Here is a 23,727-nt window from a genome sequence, read left to right on the forward strand (position 1 = left end):
GGGTATCACCTCCTCTCATATTGCTTGCCAATTACGATTGTCTCCTCAAGCTTTCCTTTGTGTGCTTCTGCCTGCAGAGGTGGGGTGAGTGGTGACCAGAGACAGGGCTATTTCACAGGTGTCACCTTGCCTTTGGAATGTCCTTTCTCTTGAAGCTCACCGGGCATTTATTTTACCTTCCATAGGATCCAGGGCAAAATGTTTCTTTTCACTCAGGATTTTAATTGAGATGTTTTTTTCTTCTTTAGCTGTTTTATGAGCCACTTCTAGCCAGAGGGGTGTTCTATAAATATCATTTTAGGCAGCTCAAAGTTTGTTTGTATGCTGTTTTATGCCCTGGGTTTGTTTGTTTTTTGGCTGTGTTTTTGTTGAGCCAAGCAGATCTCTGGCAAGGTGCGCTTCACCTATGGCTTCTTCCTCTCTTCAGTTAGATGTTTCTGGCTGTCAAAGTCTCATCAGACATGACCCTTTGCAAAGTCACAGAGCTCTGGTGGCACAGTAGGAAAACTATCAAGGCTTGTGCATGAGAGAGACAGAAGGCTGATCCAAATTTGTGGCCTGAGGCAGAAGGTTAGAAATCCAGCAGCAGTGAGATTGCAATAAAAACTGAAGGCAAGGAAAGAAAAAGGGAGGAAAAGGGGGAACCAGTGGGCTTAAATGGGGAAACTGAGGCTTAAATCTTACCTCATCTCTGAAGCTCACTCTCTCAGCTATTATATCTCAGCCTAACCAAATCACAGGGTTGCTGTGAGGAGGGGGGGGGGGCACTGTGTATATCACCCTGAGATTCTAGGAGGGAGAGTAGGATAAATAAAGGATTTATAGTGCTCAATGAATGGGATCTAAGGTCTACTCATGTTGGCATGTGATATTTGATGCTGATATTTGCCAGTCTACTCTGTTCTGTGTAGTTTAGACTGAACATGTCTTTGGAATAGGATCCAGACTTTGTTATATCACTTCTCCTACCCTTGCTTAGGTGCAACCATGCCGAAGAAGGCACGCAAACGGGTTCCACTGACGGAAGAAGAGCGATTGCTCATGATGCAGCAGAAGCAGCTGGCTGAAGAGGAGCTCAATAAGAAAAAGGAGGACATGCTGGCCCAGTTCCTAAAGGTACCATTGGTTTATTTGGACCTGAGGAGCACCATACCTCAAGGCAGGGAAGCATGAAGATAAATGGGTTGTGCTGTGCTGCAAAGAGAGCAGTGGAGGCACTGAGGCTACAGGAAGTGTGGTCTGGTGATTTTAAAATATAGGCAAGAAATAATATAAATACATTTATTGATTTGTTCAGAATCGAGAACCACGGGTTGGATACAGCCAGCTTTTTCATTCCATCTTGCCAGCTCTCCTCACTACATCCCATGTTCCGCATTACTTTTGTGTGTGCAGGTCCAATGATTCCATCATAACTTTTTTGCTGGTCAAGGGGAACCCCTCCTTCCATTTTCACCAGCAGAAAAGCTAGTTGGATTCAACCTGTTGTCACAGGGGTGTCTTTAAATAGAATCGCTTTAAAACATGAAGAAATAGGGTAAACTGTAGAATCATAGAACGTTTGCAACAGTGACACTATAAAGTCAGGTGTGCAGCATTCCTGAACATTTTTAATGAGGAATAGAAGATGGAAGACAGCCATTTTAAAACCCAGCACTGTGTGCCCAGGCTTCTGTGCAATCAAGCTTTGGCAGTGATTGAAGGCTTCAGAAGAGCATGGTGGATGGGGTGAGAGCTTGTGGGTGGGCAAAAGTTGAAAGCTAGTGGACAAGGAACAATAGCTGTCAAACAGGTAAGTGGAGGGGAAAACCCCAAATGACATGTTCCAATATTTATTTGAGAATCCCCAAAGTCCCAACACATTCTGTGCTTGAAACTCTTCTTCCTTGGGGGAGAATTCTTTGATAACCAAGCTATGTTAATAGATTATTACTTAGAAAGCTACTTTTGTTTTCAAACATTACTCCTCTGGGGAGGAGTTTTGATTTAAAAAAATCTGGAATTTGTGGATTTCCTGATAAATATAGGTTTCCACCATTTTTCCTGCCTTTTTCTAATGTGTTGGATCTAAAAACTGTCTACCACCATGTGACCCTTCCTGACCTTCAGAGGCCTTGCTTCAGGTGCCCTCCGTCATCTGAGGCTAGATTGGTGGCAATCCAAGAAAGGACCTTCTCGTTTGTGGCACCAAAACTGTAGCGTTCCCTCCTCTGTCTGTTATTACCTTTCACCAGTGGGTGAAGACATTTTCACATTGTTTGGTGTTCTCTTATTGAACCTCCTGTATGTGCATGTATTATTTTACAAGTTGGTTTTAATATTTTCTACCAGTGCAATCCTAAAATGTAACTGTTCTGCTCCCTGAAGGGTTTGGTTAGTGAGCAGACGGCAGGAAAAAGAGTTTGTAGCTGGGTTTCTGAGGCTGCAGCCACATCAGTGTCCACAGCAACCACACCATAGCATCCCATCCAGGAGTGTTGCAATGGCTGGGCCATGCTGGACAGGGAAGGCAGAATCAATCAGAGGCCAGCAGGCCTGGGGGCTAGCCCAGTGCTCGTCACAGCCCAGGGGAGAAAGGGATGAGGCTAGAGATGCTGGCTGTGTACCTGCAGTTCACCCCACCACCCCTTAAAGGGACCAAGTCCTGTTGCAAGTCCCTGGTCAGTTGACAGAATTGGCAAGGACCCCAGCAATCCCCCTCCCGCAGAGACCCCAAGTAGGCGGACACAACATAGGCCCTCAGCCACATGGTGCAAAAGGTGCCCTCACCTCAGAAGGGGCATGGGGAGATGCTGCTCTGCTCACTGGTAGCCGCGCCTCTCAGCAGCCTGTCCACACTGCCAAGGGCACCCCTGGGCCACCCCTATTGGGAGGGGTGCTGGGGTGGGGTGTTGCATGGGGGCCCATAGCACTGTTAACAGCAGCCTTCTTGCTGCACACCTGTCTGTACCTGGCATCCCTCGTGACAGCAAACAGCCCCTCCAGGTGCCTGGCAGCTGCCATCACAGACACTGCCAGCCCTTCCATGCACTGGTGACTCCTGGAGAAAGCATCTTGCCACTTGTGGAGGGTCACCAGCCGCTTCCACTTGATCGCCGCCCATATGGAAGAGAGGGCGGGGGGATGGCTTGAGCTGGCCATAGTCCCTGTGCCTGGAACCCAGGCGAGGGCCCAGAGTCCCCAGTGTTGCCAGGGCCACCAGCGGCCACACCACCCAGCTCCGGAGGTTGCTGTCTGCCTCTCCCACCTCCACCCTCCCCATTCCCCACTGCTCCCACACTCTGCCACCTTCCAAAGTTGTCTAGTCCACCTGCTCCGTGGCCTCATCCTCAGCTGCTGGCCCTGGAGACTCCATGACACCCTGTGTATCTGCAGGACAACTGACCCGGCTGCCACAGCTCATCTCAAGGGGTTCAGGGTGTGGAAATGATCCACAATATCAGCTGTGAATGTCAAGAAGGGCCCTAGGGTGGGGACAGAAAGCGGTGCCTCAGCTCATCTGGGCAGCTGCACCATCATACTCCGAGGCCACCTCACCTCTCTCACCCCTGGCTCAGCAGCCTGAGTGCTTTGGTCCACCTCCTCATCATTGAACTCCATCTCCTCCAGGCTCAGCACAAAGAGGAGGGTGGAGGGGTTGCAGCCTTGCCCCAGTGTCTGCTTGTGTGATTTTCCTGGGGGCACCCCACTTTGGAGCTGCTGGCACAAGAACTGTGCTTTGGACCAGGAAGCAGGATATATCTTCTTTTTCTGGTAAACAAATTTTATTTTCTCAGGAATACAACATATAAAACATTTCATTCTATCAATTGTCTACCCCATTCCCAGTTCCTCCCCTCCCTCCAATGGCTTCCCACAATGCTTCCACCCCTGCTCCAAATTACTTCATATCATCAACAATATCAGTTTCTCATCATTACAATCTAAAGATAACATCGTTTGACTTAATATTGATCTAAACATATTAAGTTTTGTTTCACATCCCAGTTCTTTTCCAGATAAATTTTAAAATCATTCCATTCTCCAAAAAACTCATCGTCTTCTTTGTTATTCAGTTTTTTTGTAATCTTATCCATTTGTGCCATGAACAGAACTTTTTGTATCCATTCTTCAACCTCTGGTACCTTTTCTGTCTTCCAAAACTGAGCATAAATCATTCTCGCTGTCACTATCAGGTACCAGAGTAAAGTTTTTTTAGTCGTATTGACTTCTTCCATTTTGAGTCCCAAAAGCAGAATTTCCGGTGCTTTTTTAAAAGAACATTTCAGTATTTTTTGCATTTCATTGTGGACTTTTGTCCAAAAGTCTACAGCTTTCTCACAAGTCCACCACATATGATAAAATGAGCCCTCATGCCTCTTACATTTCCAACATTTGTTTGACATATTTTGATTCATATTTGCAATCTTCTTAGGTGTCATGTACCACCTATACATCATCTTATAACAATTTTCTTTAACATTAGTACATGTCGAGATCTTAATAGAGTTTTTCCACAAATATTCCCAAGTTTCCATATCCACTTCCTTATTCATATTAATAGCCCATTTTAACATTTGTTCTTTAACAGTTTCATCTTCAGTATACCATTTTAACAACACCTTATACATTTTAGAAATATTTTTTCCTCCTCCACTCTCCCATACCTTTTCAATTTCATTTTTTTCCTCTCTAAAACCATAGTTTTTTTTGTCAGATCTAAAAAGATCATAAATCTGCATATATTTCAACCACTCATATTCATATTCAATTTCATTCTGCTTTTTCATTACCCACTCTGTTCCCTCTTTTTTAATTAAATCTCTATATGGCAACCAGTCTCTACCTCGCTGTCTTGAGTAAGATATCAACACTTCTACTGGTACAATCCACAATGGTCTTAAGTCACTCTGGTACTTCTTATATCTTGTCCATACCATATACAAAGCTTTTCTCACCAAGTGAAGTTTAAAAAAACTGTCCATTTTTATCTTGTCATACCATAAATATGCATGCCAGCCAAATCTACAATCATGCCCTTCCAACCCCAACAATCTGTCATTTTCAAGCTTCACCCATTGATCCATCCATGTTAGACAAACCGCTTCATAATATAGTCTAAGATTTGGCATTTGTAGACCTCCTCTTTCTTTGGCATCACAAAGTATTTTCATTTTGATCCTTGGTTTCTTGCCTGCCCAAACAAATTTTGACAACTCTTGTTGCCACTTGGCCAACAAATCCGTTTTATGCAGAATTGGTATTGTTTGGAACAGGAACATCAAACGTGGTAGGACATTCATTTTTATAACTGATATTCTTCCCATCAGTGATAAGTTCATTTTATCCCATTTCTTAAAATCTTGAGTCAGCTTAGTCCATAATTTCTCATAATTATTCTTATATAGGTCTATATTTTTTGCCGTTAATTCAATTCCAAGGTATTTTGTTTTTTTAACTACTTCACATTGTACCAGTTCTTGTAGTTCCACTTGTTTTTGTTTGATCATGTTTTTACATATAAGTTTTGTTTTATTCTTATTTACGTAAAAGCCGGCCAATTCTCCAAACTCCTTTATTTTTTGAAAAAGCAATGTCAATTTTTCTGTTGGGTTTTCCACCATAAACATTACATCGTCTGCAAATGCTCGATATTTGTATTGGTGTCCTTTATGTGTCAAGCCCTTTATTTCTTGATCGTACTGTATTTTTTGTAAAAGTATTTCCAATACCCAGATAAATAATAACGGTGATAACGGACAACCTTGCCTTGTTCCTTTCTGTACTTTGAAGTTATCTGTCAGTTCTTTATTCACATTTATTTTAGCTCTTTGTTCAGAATAGATAGCTTCAATACAATTTCTAAAATGTTGTCCCGCTTCAATCTTTTCCATCATCTGGTGCATAAAATTCCAATTAAGATTGTCAAAAGCTTTTTCTGCATCAACAAACAGAAAAGCTACTTCTTTTTCTGGGTGCTTTTCATAATATTCAATTGCGTCCATTACTATTCTTACATTGTCTCTAATCTGCCTTTTGGGTAAAAAGCCCGCTTGATCTTCAGAAATTACCGTTTGTAAATAGTTTTTCACCCTTTCTGCAATAATTTTTGCAAAGATTTTATAATCGTTGTTCAAAAGAGATATTGGCCTGTAGTTCTTTACATTTGTTGAATCTTGTCCTTCCTTTGGAATCAAAGAAATAATTGCTTCTTTCCATGAGTCCGGCACCTTTTTGTTTTCTCTTATTTCGTTGGTTAAAGCTTCCAGGACCGGGGAAATTTCTTCTTTCATCTTTTTGTAGAATTTCGCTGTAAATCCGTCCGGCCCAGGCGCCTTCCCCAACTTTGTCTCTTCTATTGCCTTCATCACTTCTTCTTTTTGAATTGGACCATTTAATAAATCTTTGTATTCCTTACTTATTTTTGGTAGTGGAATCTCCTTTAAATATGTTTTAATCTTCTCAAGATCAACTCTAGTTGTTTGGAATAGTTTAGCATAATACTTGAAGAAACATCTCTTTATTCCATTAGGATCAACGAACTCTTTTCCATCTTCTATTATTTTGGTTATCATTCTTCTCTCTCTTCTAGCCTTAAGTTGCCAAGCTAAGTATTTTCCCGGTTTGTTCGCCCCTTCAAAAGATTTCTGTTGTAACTTCTTTAAATTCCAATACATTTCCTGATTCCAAGTCTCATTCAGTTGTTCCTTCAGCAACTTTAATTCTTTAATAATTTGCTTTTTTCCAGGCTTCTTTTTTAATTCCTTTTCTTTCTGAGCAATTTTTTCTAACACTTCTGTTTGTTTTTGAAGTTTTTCCTTTTTTTGCTTCACGTTTTGCGAGATGAGAATTCCTCTCATCACCGCTTTATAAGCATCCCATACAATCTGTATCGGTGTTTCTTTATTTAAATTTTGTTGAAAGAATTGTTTCGTTTCTTCCTTTAACATCTCAATTACCGTTTTCTTATCCAACAAGTCTTCATTAATCCTCCACAGAAAGGGTTTTTTCCTTTCTGTGGAACTCCATACCACCGGATTGTGATCTGAATTACATCTTGGCAAAATTTCAGTCTTATGTGTTTTCATTGATAATTCTTCAGACATCCAAATCATATCAATTCTGGAAAAAGAGCAATGTCTATTGGAATAAAAAGTAAAGTCTTTCTGCATCGGGTTCCATTTCCTCCAAACATCTTCTAATTTTTCTTGCTTAACTAATTCAAAAAAATTCTTTGGCAATTTTCCGCTGAATTCGTTGTCCTTTTGTGGTTTTCTGTCTAGACGATCTATTGTCCCATTAAAGTCTCCGGCCATAATAACTTGCTCATAAGTCAATTGTTGTAATTGGTCAGTTATATCCTTAAAAAATTTTTCCTTTGCTCCATTGGGTGCGTACACGTTGATCAACAATGTTTTTTTCTGCTGAATCATTAATTCCACACCCACGTATCTGCCATCTATGTCCTTAAAAATTTCTGTAGGTTGTAACTCCTTCTTCACATATGTCACAACTCCTTTTTTCTTGTTTGAGGCCGCAGAACAAAATTCAATTCCAAATAAAGCATTCTTTAAATATTTTATATCCTGTTTTCTAATATGTGTTTCTTGCAAGCATATCACGTTGCATTTCTGTTTCTGTATCCAATGATTGATTCTTTTCCTCTTGTTTGGTGAATTTAATCCATTAACATTCCATGACAACAATTTGTACTCCATTATGCGTTTTATTTTAAAGTTCTCCAAAGACGTCCGCATTGTCCGCCTTAAATTTATAAAAGTCCATCATCGATCTGATCTGAATCCTCCCACCTTGATACGTAAAGGATAAACCTTGTGGAATCTCCCATCTATATCTGATGCTCAAAGCTCTGAGTTTGTCCGCCAAGGATTTATACCTTTTCCTGTCTTGCAGTATTGTTCTTGGGAGTTCTCTCATCACCATAATTTTGTTTCCCTCTATTACAAAAGGGACGTTGAATTGCTTCTTGAATATCTCCTCTGTTATTGATCTTGTTACAAATTGTACAATTACATCCCTTGGTAAATTCTTCTTTTCTGCAATTCTGGAGTTCACTCTATAAATCAAATCAAAGTCTGAGTCCATTGACCCTTCCTCCTCGCCCAGAAAAGCCGTTATCACTTCCATCATTTTTTCTTTTAAGTTCTCATTCTCTGTTTCCTTAATGCCTCTGAATCTCAGATGAGTCTGCATCCTTCTGAACTCCATCATTGTCTCTGATCTTGTAATTTGTTGAGTCAAAGAATCTTGTTTCTCTTCTATTTTTTGTATCTTCTCCTCTGTCTCTGTAGTCTTGGTTGCATTTGCTTGAACATCCTTCTTAACTCCTTCCATTTCTTGCTTGATTGAAGTTATTTCTGTAGTAACCAATTCCTTCAATGCTGTTATGTTCTTCTCTTGGACTTCTTCTAGATGTTTCAGATGAATCTGAGTTTGCTTCTCCAGTTGGTCCCCCAATGTTTTTTCTATCTGCTCCCCCATGGCTTGTATTGCCTCTGTCATTCTCTTCTCCATTGCTTCCATGGAGGCTTGCATCTCTTTTTTCTCTCTTTACCTTGACATTTTGGGGGTTGAAGTAGATCCAATCCTAGGTCTCACAACCGGTTTAAGTTCTGGGTCTGAGTCGGCTCTTTTCTTGCCTCTCCTGGTCTCCGTCTTGGCGATTTCTTTCCAATTCACAGATTCGCAAAATAAAGCACTCTTCTAGATGATAAGATTTAGTCCTCCATGCCTCTCTGTTTACGCTTTCCAAAGACCCTTAGAAATATATTAAAAAAGCAAATTTAGTTGAAGTCCTCCTCAAAATGTCGGGCGCAACTTCTCTATGGTAATTTCATGTAGAGTAGGTCAGATTGGTATTTTGCAGGCCCTTCCTTCCGCATAAAACTCACTTCCGGTCCGGCACCTTTAAAAGTTCCACTGTCTTCCTTTCGCTAATGCCCGTCTAGGAATTCAACTTCCTGGATGTTTCACACGGACCTCTTTCTTTGTGACACCAGCCTGCTCTTCCCACGCTATTGTTCGTGAGTTTCGATTTTACAGTTGCGCACACGGCTCCATCTTCACCACAGGAATGTTAAACAATAAGCGTTTTTACAGTTTTTAAAGGCTTCAATCAACTTTTTTCTCTCCGGAATCGGATTTCTGGGATTTACTATTCATTTTCCGCTCAACCGCTTAATTCAAATTGACTCCAAACTCAGTTCAGGTAAGCGGCACGTTTTTGTTATCTAGCACGTTCAAAACGGGTTTCGCATTGTTTCTTTTAACTCACAGTTGTTGTCCTTCTTCAAAGAGGTCGGCTGACGAAGAATTTATGCCGGTAATCCGGCTCGATCGGCCACTATAGAGTTGCTTGGCACTTGCCTTCTTCGTGGGAGGAGGTCAAAGCCCAATTCAGCTTCTTCCGAAGCTGGATTACGCCAACCTCACACTCCCTCTAGGGCGCTGCTGCCTGCTTGTCCCCCCCCCCCTCGCTGGGGAGTGATGCGTTGGGCTGTGTATTGCCCAAACTGTCAAAAGTGGCCGTCGCTCGCTTCGCACGATCGCGAAACGCTTCAGTCCTCCATCTTAGCCAGACCGGAAGCCAGCAGGATATATCTTCTTGAAGGGGAGAGTCCCCTGAACGTGGGGGTATATGAAATGTGGCGTTCCAGACCTTATTTTGGGTTTCAGAGCTTTCCAACTCTCCTCAGTTTTTCTGGATGATTTCACAAATAAGTCACAAAAAAAGAATGAATAAGGAACTGCGAATAAGGAACCAACTTCAGCCTCCTAGTACAAAGGGACAGAGGCCTGGGTCATCGGGCCCCGGGGTCCCTAATGACCGCCCCGCCAAGGGAGATGAGTTGGCCGTGATGGTGGAGGCCCCCTCCTTCCTGGCTGCCCAGGGCACTGGCTGTCCTGGCACCCCTCCAGTCCTTCTGTTGATGGCCCTGCAACGGTGTCCCCACTTTGAGAGTTGCCTGTGGGGGGAAGGGCCAGTGTGGGTGACTGCGACAGGGGAGTGGCCCCCCTCCAGAGATGAGGGGGCGGCAGGCCTCCTCTTACTCACCACACAACACCTCGATGCCGTGACTGCCCACTACCATGGGTTGTATCACCACACATATGGCGGCCTCAGCTCTGGGCAGGCCCTCTGCCACTGCCCACTCATGAAGGACCCACTGGGCTATGAGGGCACTCGCATGCTTCCGAGCAGTGATGATTGAATAATTCCAGCACTTCAGGGTTGACATCTCCATCTGGATGACATGTCCCAGGGCAGAGACCTGTGCCATAAGGCACAGCGGCGTGCCGTGGTTGAGATGGTCCTGGTGGTCGTAAGGGTTACACTCACATGCTCGACCACCAACCTATACAGCAGCACCTTCTCAGCCTCAGTCCAGTTAGGCTGGCATTGGCCATTACCGCTGCCAGATGTCAGCATGGCCATGCCACCCATACACAGGGGAATGTGGAGGTGGGGCCAGGCACCCCTGCACCCCCTTGTTCCCATGATGCACACCAGGCATCAGGACGAGTCCGTGGAGACAGGGGAGTTACCTGCATGGACAGGAGATAGGTAAAAGGGGGCACGCGGGGGGGCTGAGTCACAACTGGATTGACCTTATTTGACCTCTGTCTGCAGGCTCTGGCCAGAGTGCCCTGGGATGGTGCCCCCTTCTTCCTCTTCCACCTGAGCTATGGGTACAACTCATCCATCTACTGCCAGCCCTTTATGTTCAGGTGAAACTGTAAGGGTGGAAAAGGCATTATGTTCAGCAGTACTGGGCACACATCCAGATGCTGCAACTGTCAGACAGCTTCTGTGTGGATTGCTTCCACCTGGACTGAGAACCTTGGGTCAGCTCTCCAGAGTCAAGCTCCCGCTCCCTGCGCTATCCATGTTCTGCAGAATGACCAGCTGTCCCTCAAATTCCTGGCCACTGGATCATTTCAAGGAGTCATGACAGATGTCCTGGAGGTGCTCCAGTCCTTGGCAAGCTGCTGCCTGCACAGCTTCCTGAATGCCATGCTGGGCCTCCTACAGGAGGATGTGCACTTTCCTACAGAAAAGACAGAGCTGACACCCATCCGGGCAGGGTTTGTGGCAGTTTCAGGCTTCCCAAACATAGTGAGTGTGCTGTGAACTGCACCCATATTGCCCCCGTTGCCCCTGAGAGAAACCACAGGTGTACCACAACCACATCCAGGGCATTTTCACGAACCTTATGGCCAAGTTTCTGGGTAATGTCCACTTTGCACAGATCTTTGCAGCATCAGGCCTCAACAGTCTGTTGGCCTCCTGGCCAGAAGGCAAAGGATGGCTGCTGGGTCAGCAGTCTGGGTAAGGGAGGCAGGGCACCAGGTAGGGGCCCATTTATGCCAGGTGACCGTGGATATCCCCTCCTCCCTGACTTGCTGATGCCATATCCTGAAGATGAGCCATCAGACTGCACAGCGTACAACCAAGCCCACTATCAGACACGCATGTTCACTGAGTGAGCATTTTGCCAGCTGAAGATTCAGTTCTGTTGTCTCCACCATACGGAGGGGCAGCAGACCATGCAACCCCTGGCAGTTGCCAGGCTCTTTACCATCTGTGCTATGCTCCACAATATTGCCATCCGCCAACAGCTACCAGCACCCCGTGTCTGGGGATGTCGGAGTGTCCCTGGATCGGGGTGGGTGGGTGATGGCTAAGACACAGAGGAGTTAGTGGCAAGGCGGGATCTCAGAGGCCACACTGAACACAAGCGGGTACAGGAACACGTTAGCACAGGTGCCACCCAGACTGGCTTTTGGGGTGCTCAACCCTCTGGCACTCCTTGTAGGGGCCTCCCTTCTACTCCTGCCCTGGCCAGCCAATTCACAGACCAATCCATCTCAGAAAAGAGAGCTGCTCCCTGCCACCTTTCTGACATGTCCATGGACAATGAGTTTCCTCCAATGCATCACAGTGAGCTCTTGCTACACATCTGGCATCCTAGGTGCTTAGGACACCCACAGAGACCGCCCCACCCACTGTCCATGTTGGCCATTCCTGTCCTTTGCAGGGACGCCTCCCCACACGGATCAGCTGGAGTGAGACACTGGCAGGATGAGGTGTCAAGCTCCTGTCTTGCTGTTGGTTGTGCCAAAGAGAGGCAAACGCTGTTGCTTCAGAAGCCACCATTGACTAGATTCCTGGCCACAGCAGCCTAAAAGTCTTGGTCAATCATGACTGCTAGGATACTGGAAAGCCAGCGGCTTTGCCTCCAGCCCAGGTCATTTTGGAGCTATGTTGCCCACCAACAACTCTCTAGGGTGGCAAGGGAATATTGCCCATTTTATCAGGAATGCTCTAGCTGCCTGTTTGAAAAATAACACCCATTTCTCATCATCCCTATGAGGTGAGCCCATATGCATTTCTTCTCTATTTTTAACCAATAATAGGAGGGAGGAGTGGGTAGCCTGGCCACTCCCCTCTCCCCGGGACAGGCCTTTCCCCCCAGCTACCCCCGTCCAGTGGGTGCTGCCGCTGGGGTGATTCTGTAACTATGTATGATGCCTGTCAGAACTGCATTGAAACCCCACATGGAACTTTGGTGCAGTAGAGTTCCGACAAGAAATCCCAAATCACATGCCAGGTTGGACCATCTCAGTGGCCACTGGGACCCGAGTGCTCACAGTGACCCAGTCACAAACACTTCCGCTTGAGGCCAGAAGACACACATGGTCATACGCAGCACATCCATTATCAACAGGTGGGTCCTCCTAGGGGAGTTTAACCAACCCAATGTCTAATTCCCATTGCCCATTAGCATACCAGAACCCCATGCAGCATGCATTATGATGAGTCAGAGGCCCCCCGGATGCAGGGAGGGCTGCTTTTGGGGCTCTGCAGTAGGCTCCTTAGCTTGGCAATTAATGATTCCTCAGTCTGGCAATCACTTGGCCAGGTTGCAGCTGCCTAACTGTGGACAGGGGGGGTGGAAAGAAGTTTTGAAACTGACAAATGCAGCAGCATGCAACTGCGGGAGCACATGTCAGCCTGAGCCACAGAACACAGAGGAACAGGAGGGATGGCCATAGGTGCTGTGGGGGGCCTAAAAGCTGAGCCTTCCAAGGCTTCCTCCTGACCCCCCGATATTTCAGGCTTTCTCCAGAGAGCACATTAACAACCTCTTAACAAGCTGCAAATAGCGGACACCATCTCCCTCATGTTTTTTCTGAGTCAATGCTATGGTGTTGTGGGGGGGGACTTTACTGAATGGCTAATGGAGAAAGCGGCTGAGGATCCCAGACTCAACCTTCAAGGGGCCAAGGGAAGATGGACTGGTGCTCTCCTGGGGCGGTGAGCGCCCAGGTGCAGCAAAGCCACATGGAACATTGCAGGCTGGAAACACCACTCCACTCCTGCAGGTGGTCTGGGACATCAGCCACAGTGGAGTGTGTGTGGCCAAGCTAGGGTTGCCAAGTCCCCTGGACCTGCCAGTGGGGGATGAAGGGTGAACTTACCAGGAGCAGGGAGGAACGCTGAAAATAAACGTGACGTGCCTGTATCACCTGGAACTGCCTGCCCTTTCCCCACCACCAAAGTGCCTTGCCACTTGCTCTGAGTCCACATGGCAGGGAGCTCTGAGACCGAGTCCCATTCTGCATGCCCTGACACGCGGGTTGTGGGCCGTCCTGGCTTTTAAAGGGCAGGGGACGCAGCAATTGGGTGCTGGGGAGGGGTCTTGGCCACCCCAAGGGAGGAAGGGGATTGGTCATGCTCATACTTGGCATCCTGAGCTGCTTCAGGCGTCATGGGTGTGGCTGTGGTATGTTGGGCTGGCATTTGATTTTTTTAGTACGATTGATGCCTATGGGCTACACAGTGTTTTTTGTTGGCATAACTTTCCAGCTCTGACAGGGTGTCCCCGGGCTGAAAGAACTTGGGGAGCCGACTGACTCTGGCCAGGGCCCCAGAACCACCCACAGCCATGCCAGTGCAGGGGCCTACACCTCAGTTGTGCCAAGGGTCAGCTGCTGCTGGGCTGTGCCAGTGCCCAGGAGCGGTGGATCGGTGCTGGGGGCCTGCTCTGGCATAACTGGACCTCACGCTGGAGTATCGCAGAGATATGCTGGCGTAAAGGTCAGTCGGCTCCTGAGCACGCCCCTCCCCCTTAGGATCGCACTGTAAATGCTTTAAATAAAATAGAATGAGAAAGTGCACATAGGCACGAGCTTGTCTTGGTTGCCTAACAATGCAGACAGAGAATACAAACATATGGGTAAATTGGCAAGGAGGGAGGGCCATGGGTTAGCAGACACAATGCAGGCATTGAATGAGAACCCCTGGAGTCAAATTGCTCATCAGTCTGAAAAACAGCAGGAGGCCTTGTAGCTATATATGAAGAAACAGGATGTAGTTGGTTCCTCCTGATCACCTGTCTCCTTGGCTCAGGAAGATTCTGCTCCAAGGAATATAGGATGCAGTCCTTGCTGGTATTTCTAGTATTCAATTGAACTGGTTGCTACTCTACTTGCCAATGCCAGGTATGTAGGGCTTTTACTATAGAGATGCAGGGAAAGAGCCACACATTCCTATCTGCACCCATAATCATGACCAGTAAGTTTCAGCTTAGTATCAGAAGCTCAGGTTGTAGGTCAGTCTAAGTCTGGGTTGTTGGTTTTTTTATGTCCAGAAATTTCTGCAGTTCCTTTTTCCAACCAGCTGTCTTGGTGGTGCAGTTAGTAAGAAAGTAGAACTGGGAAGTGCAAAAACAGCTTGTAGTAAAAATTACCATTAAATTGAAAGACCCCAGTGGCAAAATTCCTTCAGCTTAAATCATCACCGATAAGTGGCGTACATAGTTTCCACAAGTACTTCTGAAGAAGTCCCACATGTTCCCCAGATAGTTCGTTGCAGTGATCTGGCCTACCCTGGTGTCCGATCTAAAAGCATTCTCACTTGGCTGTAACAAGGGGATAACATTTGTTGTTTCAGTGCAGCCAATAGCTACAGGCCAGATACACTGGGCACTTCAGAACCAATAGACTGTGCACTGCTGGTGAAGCAAGCCGTCAACTGGAGTGCCCTAATTCTGCTTTGCTGTAATTGTTTCATGTATATATTTTCTTTAATTCATGAGACCATCTCTTTGGTCCTCAGTGTTAATAGCTCAATCATCCTCACTGTCTGTCTGATCCCTTTTCTTGCAATACCTGTCCTGTGTGTACGGGTTTCCAGTGTAATTTTGTGGCCTGTAATGCAGGACAAGCTGGCTAAGGAGGAGCATAACAGCATTCTGAACATGAACAAGATCACCCTACAGTGGCGCACGGTGCTCCGTGAAGTCAAGGCCAGGGAGCTTCGCAAGGACATTGAGATACTGAGCCAGACCTTTGAGCGAGTAGTGGACTGCAAGGACAGTGTCATTAAGGTGAGCCCTGACCTCTAAAGAGGACTATGAAACAACAGATGGTTCTCTCAGAGCTCTCTGACAGAGGTGAACATTGTTTCTCCATAAAATACAAATTGTTGGCTCAAGCATCCTCAGTCTGCCTCCAGGCCATGCAGGGAAGAGAGAGGGTGCTTAATTCTTCTGCCTCTTCTTAGCTATGGAAATCAGGCTCCCTGCTTTATTATACACATTTTAAAGGAAGAAATTTGTGTCTTTTTTCATTGAAGCTTTGGTTCAAACAGCAAAAACAAGTTGAAGGGAGAGAATTATTTCCTTTCCCTCCAGGGCACAGAGGCAAATATTTTATGGAAATGAGACCTATCACCTTCCTCTCATCTGTCTGAGACAGCAAGAGATTGGAAAGGAAGTTTTATGCCGTTTCAAAGGTTTGTTGCTGCCATGTAATATTGGGACATAAAAGGTTAATGGACAAATAACAGGGCACAGCTGCATAACAGGAAGAAGTTGTTCCCACTTGGTACAATCTTGTTCAATGACACCTAACAGTTCTTTATTAGTAGCCTCAGTGCTAACAGCTGAAGACAGAAGTACCAGCAAGCACAAGACCCTGAGTCAGGGTGGAGTGTCAGAGCAGGTCCATACAAGAATCATTTTAGAGGCAGCAGAAATGGGAGGCTTGGAAGTCTGACTAGAGGGGACTAGAACAAGGATGCAGGGCAGGCAGAAAGATAGCAAAACTGGCATCTGGTGGTGCGGGGAGTGTAGGTGAGTAAGAGATGCCTAGAAAAATACGACAGACCTTTATTGGAAAGGCAAAAATCTACCTGTCACACTGGTAAAGGGTGAGCTGACTCTGAAGCAGCTGGGCCAGGTCAACAGAAATAAATGGGTTGCTGGAGATGAGATGGAACCACACTAGTACTTGGACAAATAATATTTTCCCTCTCTGCAAGGAAGAGCCACACATTCCTATCTGCACCCATAATCATGACCAGTAAGTTTCAGCTTAGTATCAGAAGCTCAGGTTGTAGGTCAGTCTAAGTCTGGGTTGTTGGTTTTTTTATGTCCAGAAATTTCTGCAGTTCCTTTTTCCAACCAGCTGTCTTGGTGGTGCAGTTAGTAAGAAAGTAGAACTGGGAAATGCAAAAACAGCTTGAACTACACAAAAGATGGAGAAAGTCAGAAGACTGTCAGAGAGGGCATTTTCCTGATTTCCCACATCTGCGATCACTTTTTTTGCCTAGTTAATCCCATTTCTTCTCATCTTTCATTCAAGACTCATTGCTCAATTTACCTTCTGTGAAAACAACACAATAAGAAAATGTGTAAATTAAGCAGCTATGTTGTAACATTTATTTAAAATAACAGAATTTTAAAATTGGGGGCTATTTTTATTGCTGAATCGGATTGTTCTTTGTGACAGACTGACATGACTTTTCCTGCCATGGCTTTTCTCTCTCCATCCCTCCAGTCCCTTGCCAAGGACCTTGCCGAAGCAGAAGCGCAATATGCACATGCCTTGCGCAGCCACTTGCACAGCATAGATCAATTGTTGCAGCTCCAGCACTGCCGCCTGGGCTATCTAGAGGAAGATTACCACACTGAGCTAGAGGCACTGCAGAAGGAGTTTGACACAGAGAGGTAGGAGAGAAGGAGGGCAGTGTGCCGGGGTGGGAAGGACTCATGGGCAGGTGGATGCAAAAGCATGATACATGATTCCATACTTCCCCATTTCTGCCAGGAGGAAGATTATAGAATATCATGAACAGGAGATCCGTTACCTCCAGGATGTGCTGCTGGCTATGGAACAAAACTTTGGGGAGAGTGAATATGAAGCCAAGCTGGACTTTCAGAGCACAAGGGATGATGTCAAGAACAAGGTAAGGGGATATGTTTGAACAAGCAGTAGTGAATTCAGGGATTTGTCTGGAAAGGCCAGGATTTTAAATCCTCTGTTTCATATACTTGATTCTCAGGCATCACCAACTATCCCCACTATAACTCCAGGTGTATGCCGCCTCTTGCCTGCTAGCACTAACTCCATAGTCTTTGCTTGGGTAGTTTTCCTTCAGAGATTTGTAACCATAGAGAGGGGTGGGCTGCATCCCTATTAGTGTGCTCAATATATACAGATTTCTTTTCTGTTTGTGGCTATAATCAGAAGATGGGTTGTTGCACAGCTCCCTTTAAGGCAGAACTAGACTGTACAAGGAACATGGAGCTGCTTCCATTCTGTGTCCTCTAACAACATGGACCACGATTCCCCAGTACCGTGTACTGGCTCATCACTGGGTCTGCATGGCGGGCTGGCCGGGGAGGCCACTGACATGCTTTATATTATGCTACATGATGTGACCAGGAAATGGACAAAAAGGCAGCTCCGCTGTTTTTTGTGTAATGTCTAGTTCAACTGTAAGTCCCCAAGAACTCCACTATGAGTAGTGCCAGCTTCTGGAGAACTGAGACTATGGGTAAGTCATCCTTGTGTTTCTCCAGCTACAAGGCGTCTTGTAACGGAAGACTCCCAATCACGCTAACACCTCCAGTTCAGATAATCAATTCTCCCTGTAAGGTTCGAGTCCAGCAGCAACCTTAGAGACCAAACAAGATTTTCAGGGTATGAGCTTTTGAGAATCAAACCTCCCTTCGTCAGAGCTTTGACTCTTGAAAGGTCATGCCCTGAAAATCTTGTTGGGTCTCCAAGGTGCTTCTGGACTCAAATCTAAGCGTTCTACTGCAGGCCAACACGGCTACCCTCTGAAACTGTTCTCCCTCTAAGGAAACTGAAGTCTGCTTGGGAAGGAGACCATAGCCAAGCTCATTGAGGCCCAAAGGAGCCAGTTGATTGGACAACTCCAGAGCAGGGAAGGAAGACTGATGAAGTACTGACTCTTTGTTTGTTTCCCCCCCCCCCCCCAGAACTTGGAAGAAAAGCATTATCTGCGCATGCAGTTAGAGGGTAAAGTGGAAGAGTTGTGGAAACGCTTCCAACAGGCCTTGCGTAACTACACTGAGGCAACAGAGGACCGTAAGATCGCTTTTGAAGCCCTCAAATTAAAGGATGAGAAGAGCACAAAGGAGATAGAGATGCAGATGAAGAAATTACAGAAGATACAGGTGAGAGTTTCTTCTGAGGCTTATTGAGTCAGGGTTGATATTAGATTTATGGGCAATCCATCACAGATTATGGCACTACTGAAAGTCCCTTCAGCATAGCTATGTTCTTCCAAAACCATAATCAGTCTTCTGTGATTCAGTTCAGCCACATTTTCCCCCAGTCCATCATCTAGATTCCTAGTCAGTGATTTGGTTCATACAGGTCTCCCATAGACAATGACCCCACCTAGAATAAAGGTTTCACTGTCTTGGGTGGCCTGGAGTGTCCCATGTTGTCTGGATTGAGCTTCATTTTATTAGCTCTCATCTAGTCCACTATTGGCTCCAAAACCTGTTGAGAATGTCCAATATTTCACCCGATTCAGATGTGAAGGAGAAATAGAACTAGATGTCATTCACATATTGGTTGCTGCCAATATGCAAATTGGAGTGGTTTCAGATAAACTCTTCATATTGATATGAGCTACTCCGTCCTTATGGGTAGTGTGTAAATCCCAGCCAGGCTATAATTCCACCAATAGCCATTAAACTGATGGGGGGGTCAAATATATGATTTAGGATGGTGAAGTCTAATACAGAATGAGAAAATCTGAAGGATCCAAAAGACTATCAGAACTCTATCCTACCAACAGCTGAGTCTGGAGAGCTGGGATTGGTATGCGGGAATTCATGAAGTAGTAAATCATTATGGGCCTATTTTGTACAGATCATTTCTTTAACCATTAAATCTCTACCTGTTTCTAGCATAGGATCCAGATATCTTCTCTCAAAGTGCTCGTTTTCTGTTGCAATGACATTGCATTTTCCTATAGCCCGAATGTGCCCTCTCTGTTATTACCAGGACCTCATTCTCTCACTGAAGAACAAGATTGCAGCTCATGCACGGGAATGCGAGGAGCAAAATCGGCGGATCCGTGATGAGAAGGAGGTGGTGCTGAAGCATCTGCAGAAGCTCAAGAGTGAGATGAACCGGGCAAGAGCCAAGGCCCGCAGCAATCTGGCAAAGCTCACCATGGAGAGTTGTGCTACTCTCAAATCACTGCAGCGTGTGGTGGAGAAGGTGAAGTTTGGTGGACTCTTCTTCTTGCAGATTCAGAAAGGAAACTAAAGTAGGAAAACTGATGGTGGATAAAGAGACCATGTGTAAGTCTAGCCTCCAGATGTCACTGGATCTCTGAGTGTCCTAGGTATTCCCCAGAAGGGAATTTGGATACTAGTGGAGAAGTCCATGTTTAGAAATCAAACTGGATTCAGGTTCCTGATTTCTAAGGCAGGGAAGCACCAGAAACCAAGGTTTGTGGTTGCGTCAAGGAACTGCAGCCAATTCTTGCTTCCTGAAGCGTGTACAAGTATGATACATGTGTACCATGTATACTATCGTATGTGAAAATTGTGCAAAGTGTTTTTATTATTGTTATTATACTTCCGCATGCCTGATATTATGCACGTGGAAGTCATGGTGCAGAACAGCTGCACGATTGTGGCAAAAGAGACAGTTTGCACCACGACATACATAACAATGTAGACCTTCCTTTCTACATGGTATTATCTCAGGGTAGGAAAATTATGCCTGATATGACCTTGAAAGGTGAACACTCTCTTTCTGGAGATATAAAGACTCCTCGACCCAAATGCTGGAAACTCAAAACCCTGAACAACTATATAGATCCCACTGGATGTTGCTTTTTTAATCCAAACTGTCTGTGTGTAGTTCAGAGCCTGGCTCTTACATGGCTGTTGGAGATTCTAAGGCATAGGTGCCAAAACCGGCTTGTGGCTTCAGCATGGCATGGCAGAACCACCTCATCTGCAGCAGTCAAGAAGCATGGGAGCATCTGTCCAGTGGTGCACCCCTGGCTCTCCAGTCCACCCACATGGGTTTTCCTTTGCATCCCCCTCCCAGCCCATGAGTCCTTGCAGTGAGGATACACCAGTGTGGAGCTTACCAGCTGCTGTCCTTTATACAGTTTATATCTCCAGTACCTGGCATTATGTTTTATGGCACACATGGCCCAGCCCAACAAAGTGACATTTATGTCTGATCTGGCCCTCGTAACAAATGAGTTTGACATTTCTGCTCTAAGGGCTTATCTACATTACAACATTTTTGAAAGTATATACTAACTTGATTGTCATAGGTTCTTCTGAAAAATCCTGGGAACCAAACTTTTGTAAGGGGCCTGAGAATTCTCCAAGAGCTCCCGAAGTCTCCCTGAAATATTCCCAGAATTCCACAAACAGATGAAATTATTGTTAAACCACTCTTTAAGACTTTGCACCAGTGCAGCCCTGGAAAGCACAATCCTTTGCCAGGACTATAGGGGGAAGATGTATCTGATTGCTGTTTTCTGGCTTCACAGGCTGAGCTAATCCTACGCCTGGCTGAGATGTGCCGCAAACTGGAGTCGGAAGAGGAGAAGGTGCTGCCATTTTATGCCTGCTCCTTGGGCTGGGAGGAACAGAAGACTGTAGACATGGTGGCCCTGGAGAAACCAGTCGAGCCACTAGCTCAGGTGAGGGTTCGGGTGTATATCTGTGGGCACCACAGACAAAGAGGACACTGCTGGTTTGGTTTATTGTCTGGATCAGTCCTTCTTGAATTGAGCTTCCAGGGTTTTGTTAGAAGACGAACAGAGCTTCTTGTTGTTTTCTTGCAAAGGAAATAGTAGGGATGATGGGATTAAGAATGCTGAAACTTGCTCTGACCTGGATAGCCCAGGCAAGCCCAGTCTTCTCAGATCTCAGAAGCTAAGCAGGGTTGACTCTGGCAAGTACTTGGATGGGAGACCTCCTTGGAACAACAGCAGTTGGGAGGCGGGGGCATCCTTCATGCCCCCAGTAGGGGTCAGTCACCAGAGGTCACCATGACTTCCAGGTGCACGCACATACACAGGCACATACAAAAAAAGGCTGAAACTTGCCCCAATTTTGCCTAGTTTTTTTTCACAGAATGCATTTTGCTTGTTCCCCTGTCTAGACAGACACACAAACCCCACACACATACCCCACACACATACCCACATTGCTTTAGACTTAGACCATTGATATTCTGAGGTCAGTATTGTCTGCTGTGGCTGGCAGTGATTGTTCAGGGTCTCAGGCAGAGATCTTTCACATTACATACTGCTTGATACTTTTAACTGGAGATGCTGGGGACTGAACTGAGGGATGCTGTACTACTGAGCCATAGTTCCTCGCCTGACGCCTCCTGCATAAAGTGATGCTCCTCTTTGTGACTTCTGTCTGTCACTGAGCCACAGGAAATAACCTTTATAACTAGCTTGCTGGCTTTTTAGCCATTCAAAACAATCACCTTCTGATTTAGAATGTGTCCAGGAGCAGTCTGTGTCACACACAGCAGTCACCAGCTCCAAGCAGGCATTATTCCTACCCTGGCAAATTCCTGCCCATTTGTCCCCCCAAAATAAATACATGATATAAATGCTTCCAACCAGCCCAGACTTCTATTTTCTCCATGTCCTTTACAGATGATGGATGATTACGTGGGACTGGAACGCTTCTGGCAAAGGTACAATAAGGTGAGGCTGGAGCAGCTCTCGCTGGAGCGGACAAAAGCTGCACTGGCTCAAGACAACCAAAAGCTGCGACACTTGCTCAAGCAATACCTGGACGGCATCTCCGTGAATGATGAGGTTCTGAGCCAGATCAACCCACTAATGATCATCAACCAGCATACCGTTGTCCCTGCTCTGCCTCACACCGTGCCTGTCAGTGAAGCCCGGGTCAAGCGACCCATCTATAACATAGTGGAGGCAGCACATGAAGTGAAGCGTATCCTCTGAGCGACTCTGGGATTTTCATTCCCCTGCCCCAATAACAGGCCCTTAGGCAATGGGAAAGCCAAGCAGCCCATGTTTTGGGATCTCTCTCAGAGGGCTATTCCCACAAGAAGTGGCTATTAAAGAGTCAAACACAGCTGGGTGATACATCCTAGAGTTTTCTCTTCCTGGGCTGGCAAGCCCACTGAGCAAAGGGCATATGAGGAAATTCATGGGAGAATTTTACAGTTTACGGTGGGCCTAAATCCATCCTGCAACAGCCTCTATATGCGTTAATATTTGTTTGTACTCTTTTGTGAAGTGGCTGCAGCAGCATAATGGGGTCTGGAAATGTACTCAGGCTCTGACCTATTCCTATTCCCTCCATTTTTATTTCACTTTTCCTCTAAGAGCTCAGAAGAGAATATATATGAGTCAGTACCAAGATGGCAGCATGACCCTGTCGTACTGGGCACAAAACAATGTTGCTGGCAGTCCAGTTAGCCACCATGACCCTATGAGCTACTATGCATAGCAGTGACACTTGACTGTCAATTAAGCTTTTATCAATTTTAATGCCAGTTTAACCACCATAGCTCCCTGTACACATACTGAAAGCTGTAGTCTGTAAGGGCACTGAGAAGTTTTTTCATGATCCCTGGACAGAATTACAGTTCCAAGGGTTACCTGGGAAGATCGAATAATTGTTAAAACAGTAATCACAAAACTGTAGTATGGGGATTATGCTAACACAGGGACATGGGAACACTTTCAGTCAGGGCATAACTTGCACTCCAGACTTGAAACGTTTTAATAATCATTTGATCTTTCTGGGGGACCCCTGCCATCCCATCCGCCACTATGAACAGAGAGCACATGAGGTGCACTATAAGTAACTGTTAAGTGATGTGCATATATACACTGCTAGGATCTGAACTGGTGATGATTGAGCGGAAAAAGGAAGTTCAATTTGTGGTGGACAGTCCCATGGAAATGCCGACTCAGTGTGCAGAAGCAGGCTTTTTTTTAAAAAAATGACCAGTATCTTAATGACCTTGTGAACATTGATGGCACAGCCACATATGAAGTACAGATCTGGTCACTCCATCTCAAAAAGGATTTCACAGAGCTGGAAAAAGTACAGAAAATAATAACCAAAACTATCAAGGGGTCAAAATGATCAAGGGGCTTTTGAGTTCAGAACAAAGATGTTGAAGAGACAGGGCAAGGTTCATAAAATTATGCATTATATGGAGAAAACAGATAGAACTTTTTGTCCCTGTCCCATAATACTAGATCTCAGGAGCATCCAATGGAGCTGATTGACAACAGATTCAGAAAAGAACATAAATGTTCATGGAGACGAGCACTACCAGTATCTATTAGCCATGACATCTAATAAGGTTCAGAGGCTGTTTCCCTCTGGAAACTGACTTCATGCCCTGTTTGAGAGCTTT

At 45.5% G+C, this 23,727-nt stretch overlaps 1 protein-coding gene across 1 annotated transcript; it reads left to right on the forward strand.

Annotated features, from left to right (window-relative positions):
• Positions 1-987: 987 nt before the first annotated feature.
• Positions 988-22,294, forward strand: CCDC65 (coiled-coil domain containing 65). The gene is made up of 8 exons (XM_015423681.1): positions 988-1,116; positions 15,225-15,392; positions 16,846-17,015; positions 17,116-17,254; positions 18,294-18,491; positions 19,333-19,551; positions 20,852-21,004; positions 21,980-22,294. Exons 1-8 carry the CDS (start codon positions 988-990, stop codon positions 22,292-22,294), a joined length of 1,491 nt encoding a protein of 496 aa, XP_015279167.1.
• The last annotated feature ends 1,433 nt before the right edge of the window (positions 22,295-23,727 follow it).

Source organism: Gekko japonicus, unplaced genomic scaffold (assembly GCF_001447785.1).
Source record: "Gekko japonicus isolate JY-2015 unplaced genomic scaffold, Gekko_japonicus_V1.1 scaffold33, whole genome shotgun sequence".
Classification (NCBI taxonomy): Eukaryota; Metazoa; Chordata; class Lepidosauria; order Squamata; family Gekkonidae; genus Gekko; species Gekko japonicus.

What these genes read in the sequence shown, in the direction of transcription:
- CCDC65 (XM_015423681.1), top strand. Translation starts at nt 988, where the DNA reads ATGCCGAAGAAGGCACGCAAACGGGTTCCACTGACGGAAGAAGAGCGA. An exon ending in GGGATGATGTCAAGAACAAG is followed by an intron (nt 17,255 to 18,293) that starts GTAAGGGGATAT and finishes CCCCCCCCCCAG; the next exon opens with AACTTGGAAGAAAAGCATTA. An exon ending in CAGTCGAGCCACTAGCTCAG is followed by an intron (nt 21,005 to 21,979) that starts GTGAGGGTTCGG and finishes TGTCCTTTACAG; the next exon opens with ATGATGGATGATTACGTGGG.